This window comes from Protopterus annectens, chromosome 4.part0 (assembly GCF_019279795.1).
Source record: "Protopterus annectens isolate FY-2018-M chromosome 4.part0, PAN1.0, whole genome shotgun sequence".
NCBI classification, from domain to species: Eukaryota; Metazoa; Chordata; order Ceratodontiformes; family Protopteridae; genus Protopterus; species Protopterus annectens.
In genome coordinates, this window is record NC_056733.1 from 672,464,840 (window position 1) to 672,474,758 (window position 9,919).

The following is a 9,919-nucleotide window of genomic DNA, read 5'->3' on the forward strand; positions in this document are numbered from 1 at the left end:
TTATTGTTATTATTTATTAAGTAGAGTTCTCCACCTTATCCCCAAAGGTCACCCATTTTAGGAGGGATTAAGAGGGACAGCTCTCAACCTTCCATCTCCAAAATGAGGAACACTACCTTTCATAATTCATAGGTTCATAGGTTCATACAAAATAATGTGGAACAAATGGGCAAAATGTGGAACACACACTAACAGCTTATTACAAACTTCATCCAGAAAGCTCACGGGATAATTAAAATGTGATATTTTTAATTATATAATAGTTTTTTTAATGAATTAGTATGATTCAGTTCTATTTACCATAGATATCAGCTAAAAAAATGCTAACACTGAATGTGTGACACATCCTTTCAATGAGAAACTTGGAGGAACATGAATGTTTTAAGAACTTAAATGAGGAACATTCCTCGTAATCAGATACACTTGAGACGTAGGGATAGAGCTAATATTTGAGTCTAAATCAGGGACAGTTCAGAGGTATGACTCTGCAAAATCAGGGACAGTCGAAAACAATGAATTCAGTTGGATTACTTTGCTTTCAATCAGTCAGTGTTTAAATTCAACATTGTTTATTAAGTGAAAGCAAGAAAGACTACTAGGACTAGTTCAGATAAAAAAAAGATTAAGAACAATTACAAAACACTTAATTCTAACCTACACGGGGTTGCAAAGTTAGATCACGAGCCTGGAGGCGGGGCAATAGCATAGGTGAAGCGTCACCGCTAGTTAAATAGTTGAGGGTATATCATGTGAGACAAAAAATGGCGGATAGGGTGAATATATATTTAGCGGTTTAAGGAAATGCAAACAATGCAAAACATAAAAACAAAAAGAACAGAAGATCTGTCACCGATAATCCGGAAACACATTCCAACTTAATGCAAAGATTATTACTGGCTGCTGACGTCAGAAAACTTCAAAGCGCTGTTGCGGGTTTTATGCTTGTCACTCGGGACCCCGTGAAGAACGGGGACCCTGGAAAATGTTTTCATTTCTTTCTTATGGCAGGCTTGTGGCTAGAGCGGTGCTGGGCAGCCTTACTCAGACCGATTCCCGGGATTACAGTCTGGTCACTGCAAGTTGTGGGTTTGGGAAAAATTTTCGAAAGGGGCTACTGAAGAAGGGGATGTGTTATGGAGATGACGCTTGTTTTATAGCTAGACATAGGATGGCAGATGTGTTAGGTAAGTAGAGAAATGAGTATGATGCTATTGATAAGGGAAAAATGAAGCGTATTCCTGCACAAATAACTTGCATGTTACATCCTTTGCATTCATGAGTCGTATGTAGTACAGTCAAAGACTGTCTCAGTGGCCGAGAAGATCAGCAGGAGCTTTTATTACAGGTTGGCTGATCCCAAAGACCCATTTCACCTACATCCCAGAGTTAAAATAGAAGTAAATAAAAGACATACGATGACAAATAGTTGGACCATTGAAAACAAAACATTATGCTAGGTATATAGATTCGACAGAAAACAGAGGAGTAGGCGTTTGTGTCGTTGTTCTTATCTCTTAAGTGTACCTTATTTACGAGGAATTTACGTTATTTAGGGTCTTAAAATGTCCATGCCCTGGAAGTTCCACATTGCAAGGATCTGACGCATTCTGCGTTATGAATTTTATTAACTGATGTCCATGGTAAATACAAATTAATCATATTAATTCATTAAAAGGTCTTTATGAGTAAAACCAGCATATTTTAACCATCCTTCTTAGTTGAAGCTGTTAGTATGCCATTAGTATGTGTTCCACATTTTGCTCATTTTTTCCACAGTGGGCTATTGTTCCTCATTTTGGGGATGGAAGGTTGAGAGCTAGGTCGTTGTTGGCCTCCTGTAACTAGAATTGTAGTTATAAAACTTCCAGACTGTCGTTGCTGATAGTACAGTATCACAGTTTTGATGTTTTGTTATTTTTTAGTTGGGTATGGTAAAATGGAAATCTTGAACCCATATCATGGACTGGGTTTCACAAAATTAGTTTGCATGTCAAAAAATCCTTTTATAGTTGTAAATCTTAAAAGTATAATAATTAATATTTTGCAAAGAGTGAGTTCAGTAATGTGTGTCACTTGCAAACTCTTAACACTGCCTACATCCTGCTGATGCAAGGGAATAGCCAGTAAATGAATTGCATACCTCTAAGCATTAACATCATAGAAGAGGGTCAGAAAGAGGGGCACTTTCTTATTTTTCAGAACCGAATATGCTTATATATTATGCTATATTTATTTTATATACATCACTATACTTAGTGATGGTGGCCTTTGGATAGGCTTAGTTTATTTACTTATTTAATAAGGTATGTACCCATAAACAGGTCTGACAGTATCAGTACATTTAGGAGTAAAGACAAATCTGAGGGTCAAAATCTTACCAATGTGTCTAAAAAAAGTGCAGCATACCATTCAAGTGTACCTAATTATGAGGAATATTCTTTATTTTGAGTCTTAAAAAGTTTATGTTCTTTATTGTTCCACATTGAAAGGGTTCATTGTTAAGAATTTTTATAAGTAAGTAGGTGGATTGGACACTCTAAATTAGGTGTGAATGTGTTTGCGAGTGAGTGGTATGACTGAACTACCGGAGCAAGGCTAGCCACGCGGCAGTGTATACCTTGACTCGAGATTGTCACAGGTGACGTGACACCCCAACACCATGTGCAAAATGGATGGATCCATGGGAAGTAATACTGAATCATATTAATTCATCAACAGAACATTTTGTACCTGTAAATTAATACAGTTTAACCTTCCTGTGCTCGTTCTAGTTGAGGTTGTAAGTAAGCTGTTGGTATGTGTTGCCCATTTGTCTCATATTATGAGTGTCAGCGTTCCACATTTCAGTGATGGTACATTCAGAGCTATAAGTAGCAGATAAGAACTATGTGAATTAATAATTAGATGAAATTGCATATATTTGACCAGAGCAGGAGGTTACAGTAAACATCAAGCAGTGTCTTCATTCCATGATCATCTCAGTCCTGTCACTGATAACAATACTGCATGAACTCCATTTAATCCATGGCTTCTGTTTGTGAATCCAGATAGATCTGCAAACTGTTTCCAGAAAACGTCTGAAAATTATTTCATATGACATGAAATGCTTTGCACATTGGGGTGCACAGTGTGGTTCAGGGAAATGTCAGAGAGATTTTCTCTTTAGTCAGTCTGTTCTTGGCTACTGTTTTTTTTTTTTTTTAGCACTCCTAAGTTCACCAAATCAGGACTGTGGCAAGCAGCAGTTTGCATCTTTCATGTGGATTTTATTTTAGAAATTATGGGGTTCTGAGGAGTCCTTGAAACTAACTAACTTGCACATCACCGTTTTTTAGTTTGATGATCCGGATGGTGTTTGACGAATATTAATTTGCTAATACACAAAGTATTTGTTCATTTATGTTCATTTTCAGTTTGTTTTTCCTGTTTGTGAGTGTGGGGTAGCATGAACCTATTCTGTCGAACCACAAGCAAAATGCATAACCCAGTTCTGGACACAATGCCAGTGTAGCACAGGGCTAATGTGAATGGGTGTGACTGTGGTGTGTGCATCTCTCTCTCGCTCTCCTTTTTTCCCCCTTTTCTCTTGAGATGTATGTATGTATATATATATATATATATATATATATATATATACATGTGTATATACACACTCGCACCCAAACACACGCACATATATAATACTTGTTTCATATATACATGCATGCATGTGTGTGATGCATTTAAAAACATGCCAGTAGTCAGTCTGGAGTACTGTCACTTAAGTTTCAGTTTCTCTTCTGAGATATGGGAGGAAAAAAATAATTGACTGTAGGGCAAACATGAGGACTTTGCTCACAAAGCACCTTAGTTGGGAACTAGACTAAGGAAGTAAGTGCTACGAGGCAATGCTAACTGCCAATGAGTCTTTAATTTTGTTATCACAAATATTCAAACTGTCATCAGGGCTTTTGAACTTCAGAGTTATCTGTTGTGATTCTGGACCACGTCACTACAGCCAAATTGCTGATGTATTTGGGATAATTACCAGGTGACATGCTTTTACTGGTGGTTGTGTTATTGGACAACAAATTGTGTTAGTTTTCAAAATCAGTTTGTTGTTTGGGATTTCTGAAAATAATAATTTGCTTATTTAACTGCAGCAGTGTTTATTTTGAGGCATTTGGTCTGTAGTTTTTAATACCATCTGCCAAAACCTAGTTGTCTGGGCTCCACACCATCTTTTTTTCTTTGATTTTTTTTTTTTTAAGTATGGGATTTGACTCTTAGCGCAAGTAACTAATAGTGCCTGATTGGTGGGCATTTTAGGGAAGTAAGTAATAATGCCTGATTGGTGGGCATTGTAGGGAAGTGTTGGACTAACCAATAGTGCAACATTGGATCTTCTACCCCTGAAAGGTCTGTTATTTCCATGTAATACACATTACTTTCCTATAATGATCGCACTGTGAGCACTATTACTCTTAGCAAACTGCTTGTGTATTTTTTACTATGTTTTTTTTTTTAATTTGAAAGGATTTTGTATAGACAGCATAATTTCTGTGTACGAGTGTCTGCAACTTTGGGTCAGTAGGTTTATATTTGTGAGTCACCATGCATTTATTTTAAGCTAATTCTAGAAATCAGCATTTGTCATTGCAGTATGTGTCTGGGAAGAGCTGTGAAATTTTGCTGTGCATTTCATCACTTATATTGACTGGGGGAGGAGTGGCAGGGTTCTGAGCAGAGTTGGGACATTTTGTGTTGCACTTTATAGTGACTGTTTTAAAATAATTCCCCAAGGCAACATTTATGCTGTAGTACTTTACTGACTGATTTGGAGCTGTGAGATTCCCCTTTACATTTATTTGCCTCCTCAGTCATTTGCTGACAGGGAGCCCCTGCAGACTTTTTTTGCCCCTTCAGTAGTTATCTGTTGACTGATTATGATGGTTAGTAACCCATAGAGGTAGATATTTGCTGTTTTTTTTTTGTCTGGAATAGAGTACAATAATTTGCATCAGTGATGCCTTTAAAGCAAGATTTTGTACACTTTCTGCTCCGAGTTGTGCACTGCAAAGTCATTTCAGTTATTTGTTTCCCCCCATTTCTTTGAGATCAGGTAATGGTCAGAGTACTGTTTACTTCTTGTATGCACCTGAGAATTTTAACATTTTTCTGCCATCTTGAAACTTTTTGCTGTAGGTCCTGTGCAATGTACAGCATTTTTGTGTTTGTTACGGAATAATTTTTCATCTTTAAGAAAAACTAAAATAAATACTGTTTTCTTTTTTGTACGTGATTAAGAAATTGAAATGTGTTCTGTTGTTGGCAAGTAGTAAGGGCATAGTAGTTGTCCTAATTTTTTTCCCTGATTATCTTTTGTTGATGTTGTTTATTTATTTGAAATTTGTTGACCGGGTTAGTCTAACTGAGTCAAAACCTTTTTTCAGTGGAGGCCCAGGAAGGAAAGCGTCACAGTAAAACAAGACGTGTGGAATGCAAAACTCAGGTACAGAATAATGCTAAAAAGGAATTAACATAATATCAAGTACCTGATTAAATCTTAAAGAGTAAATACATTCTAACATCAATAAAAACAGTCCGCACAATCCTTTCAGAGAGTAAGTACCAAGTTACATCAGTATGACTCTCAGTACAGTAACTGTATATGATGACTTAACAGTTGTACTTGTGGAGTACTAAGCTTGACTTAGATAGGAATAAGACAATGTACAATTTAAGAGTAAAGATAGAAGAAAGAAAGGGAGTCTGGTGAGAGGGATGTGAATAGTATGGGGGGGGGTCAGTCAAGGAGGGTAGTTGCAGTAACAGATCCATGTACTGTTTAGATTAGTAGCAGCTTTAAATTGATGTCGGTGCTTGGTCTTTCTAGTATCCAGTGGAAGTTTATTCCAAGATTGGGCTGGGGAGTAGCTGCAAAGGTTTTGTCTTATTTTAATTTTAGGCCTGTAGATTGAAAGAAGATTTTGTTCTGAGGTACGTAGGGACCTTTGTGGGGAGTAGAGGGAGACGAGAGGCAGTGTTGGGACAGAAGAAAGGCAGATATAAAATAGAATGTACTATTTGAAGCTGAGATAGAAGGAAATGGAGGGGAAGTTCTAGCCAGTTTAGCTTTTTAAGGACTAGACAGTGGTGCGAGTGGTAATAATGGTCATCAGCAAATTTAGCAACTTTGTTGTAGGTGGATTCTAGTTTTAAGAGAGTAGTTTGATGGTTGTTGAGGTTTTGTGAGCCATAGAGTAGGCAGTGGAGAAGGTAGGCATGGGATAGGGAGATTTTGGCTTTATTGGAAAATAATTTTTTGTTCCTGAAAGGAGTCCGAGTTTTTGGTGGATTTTCTTAATGTTGTTGAGAATGTGCAGGTCAAATTTGAGATGGTCATCGATAATGACCCCTAGTAGTTTGGTATGAGATTCCAAGGTGATGGGAGTGTTATTGAGGGATGAGATTGAGAAGGAAGATTTAAGATGGTTCTTAGTTTTGAAGATGAAAAGCAGTTGTTTAGTCTTCTTAGTATTAGGTTACTATTGATCATTTTTTTTTGGAATGACAGGACTTAAAGCCTGATCTCCCAGCATTCTGATGCTCTCTTGTTTCATGGAGGTTCAGGAAAATGCTTTGATTCTCATTCAAGTACTCGGGATGGCTTTTAAAAGTTCAGCTTTATTCAGCTGTTTAAGCCTAAGCAGCATACAAATCTTAAAATGTAAACAACAAAGGAATAATTCATGAGGCATTAGAATTAATAAACGCAACATCTGTTGAAATAAGCTTAATGGATAATAGGACTATGCAGTCATGAAGTCAGTAAGGTACTGCCGCCAACGCCACCCAGCTAATAAGTTCAAAAGATACAACGTGAAAGACAAATAAATCCCAGGTGACTCTTACATCTCCCCTGGGACCATCAGCAGCCCCTTGGGGTAGTGCAAACTGAACACTGTGAGACAGGAAGTTCTTTCCAGTAGTGGGGAGCTGTTATGTAGAGCCAAGTATATTAAAACCTGACCTTTATAGATTATATGTGATTGAACAGGCAACTGAGGAAACACTCTGTAGAACCAGTGCAGTATTCATTAACATGATGTGCCAGTTAAGTATTTGAGCGGTGTAATTGTGCACAAGCTGAAGGTTATAAAGTTCATAATCTGGAAACCTTAGGTGTAACAGAACAAAGGCTTGTGTAGTCACAGCCAGATCATCCTTTGTGAGTGGGCCTTGATTCAAGCAGCATTTCTCAAGTGAAAGTATGTGGACTAAAGAGCTGCTGCAAAATGGTCTTTTAGTGCCAGCTTATAATTGAGGACTGCTAGAAGATTGCGCAAGTTTGATACAAATTCAAGCCTCCCTCCACAGATTGCTATAGGGACTCAGAGCTGGAAGACTGGAGTTTCCTGTATGGCATAGCTTATGCAGGCAAAGCAACTATCTTGGATGTGCTGGTTAAAATCAATTTGTGAGCATCCACAGATTGATGTAGTTAAGATCATCTGAAAGGGAATTCAGAATGGGCACAGATACGTAAAGGATGGAGAAGTACAGCTGCACATTAGCAGCATGGAGGTGCAATTGTGGCCTTCTCCTTCTAGTGAGAAAACTTAAGAGGCAGCAGATGTACTGACAAAAGAATAAGGTCCATAACTGAAACTTGTAGAACTCCACAGTCAGGGAGGTATGTATACAGATATTAACATCTGATGCAACCAGCTAGAGTGGTAGGAGGCAAATGACTCCTCAGTAGGACCCAAGTGGTTCCAAAAGGTTACTATGATCAGGCATGTCACAAGCCACAGTGAGATCAAGGAGAGCCCCCATCAAATACAACCTTAGATCCTGGTATATGAGTAAGCCATAGTATCAGTACTGTGGCAGGTCCAAAAGGCAGTTTGAAAAGAATCACAGAAATAGTTACCTTAGTCAAGACATAAGCTGTAAGCAAATCCATGCTCTCCAGAACCTTTCCAACAAATGTTAGACTTGAGGTGGGATGCAAACTGTCCGGGTTGGGTGGATACAATGAAGGTTTATTTAGTGTTACTAAAGTTTCCTTAAAGCAAGATGGAAAGATACCCAATTTGAAACAAATTATCAGTCATAAATAGCACTGGACCCAAAACCTCCAAACAAGATATAACAAGTCTGTTTGGGAAGGGTCTACTGAATTATGTAAACAGTGTCGCATCCAGGATTTGTTTCACTGACTTACAGTGATAGCTCCAAGTTATTTTTCTTGATGAGGCACTTAGCAGAACAGTGGCTAGCTAGTGGGGAATGTATGGGATGTGAAGATGAAAAGCACTGCCTGTATACTGTAGTAGAATACACGTGAACAATTCACTTACAATCCATTGTTAAAAGGAAAGACCATTTAACATTTTCCTATATTTTCTTATGAAAAACTGCAAATGCCATAGTCTAGTAACTTACTTTATACATTTTACAGATCCTGGCAATATTTACAACACAGAATAACTACTACTTTTTCCTGGTCAGAGACTCTGCTTTGGATGAAATGCTAGTATGCTGCATTGTAACATGTCAAGTGCGCATGCTAGCAGCACAATAGAAGTGGTAGAATGGAACAAAAACATTAGTTCTCCAGTAAATGTATACATTTTAGAATAGAAAGTTGTATGTATTTTGTACACTGCTGCATTATAAGGATAGAGATGGTGTATCTGAAATTATAAAATGCTTTTAAGCGGGTACATCACATTTCACCAACATTCAAGACAAAGAAAAACACACAGCTTCCCACTGCTGACACTGGTGAATTGTAAAAGTCATTTAGATGTCTTTTGAAAGCTCTCTGAAGCTGAAGAAAGAGTGGTCATATAACAACATCTGGATTATAGTGATAACTTTTGACACCACTGGAAAAGTGTTAGCCATACCTTTCAGCTGTCCCCGACTTATTGGGACATCCCTGAAGTTGACTCAAATTTTACATTTGTCCCGCTTAAACTCTCCTAAAACTGGTGACTTTTGGAGAAAGGGTGGTGAGTTACACTTAATATATAAATAAAGATAATTAGACTTATAGACGTCTTTTACTTCAGGAAATGTATATTAATTCACATTGTCTTACTCTATCAGTGTCTCAAGTTAATAGAACTAATATTTTAAATGCCCTTGATAATTTCTGGATTTGTCCCTGGTTCTTTTGATTTTGTACCCGATTGGTTGAGAGCACATAAAGAGCTGTGAATTGACAGCCTTTAGAAAATCGGCAATTGAGCTACTTTATCTTGTTCACAATTGACAACTACTGTTAAGCAGTAACAGCAACTCTAAAAATACAAATCTGTAATTCAGATGAAAAAAATTAGTCCCGTTCCAGAAACTGTGTTGGATGCTCTGACTCACACTACTGCCATTTTAATTGCATGCCAATTTAAAAAAATCACTTCCTTATGTCTAGCATGACTGTCGAGATGGATCCTGTTACTAAGATCTTCAGGATCATATTGTTATGGAAGACCCCATTAGCATATAATAATTACCTTGTGATTTTGACTTTGGTCAAACCTTGCTATTGGTGTTCCACTGCGGTCTGTTTTCGGTCCTATACTGTTCAACTTTGTATTTTCATTTTTACCTATCAGCACTTTTCTGTTGAGTAAATATGCTGATGGCATTTTTAATGTCATTATCAGCTTATTTAGCTTTCAGTGCATACGTGTGTGAACTGTTTGAATGGTTAAATAAAATTGGTCTTAATGTAATATCACTCCATCTAAGAATAGTGTTCTCTGTATTGGTCATTTCAGATCTGCACGGCTTTTTTATTATGGGAAGTCATGTTATACAGGACGTAACTGAATACAGAGACCATGTTGTTTATATGTTCTAAATTAACATTTAAAACGTGCATGTGTTGTTAAAGCAAATGCCATGCTTGTAATGGGATGCTTCC

At 37.4% G+C, this 9,919-nt stretch overlaps 1 protein-coding gene across 3 annotated transcripts in view; it reads left to right on the forward strand.

The window, feature by feature from the left end:
• The first annotated feature begins 734 nt into the window (after positions 1-734).
• The window catches only part of PPTC7 (protein phosphatase targeting COQ7), a 374,331-nt gene continuing 365,146 nt past the window's right edge, over positions 735-9,919 (forward strand). For 2 of the 3 annotated variants that reach the window (XM_044068639.1, XM_044068638.1), the window contains exon 1: positions 736-1,184. In XM_044068639.1, the coding sequence (XP_043924574.1) occupies positions 983-1,184 (202 nt within the window). In that variant the 5' untranslated portion in view covers positions 736-982. Of the gene's footprint in view, positions 1,185-9,919 lie in introns of all 3 variants that reach the window. The other variant, XM_044068637.1, reaches the window with a different exon arrangement.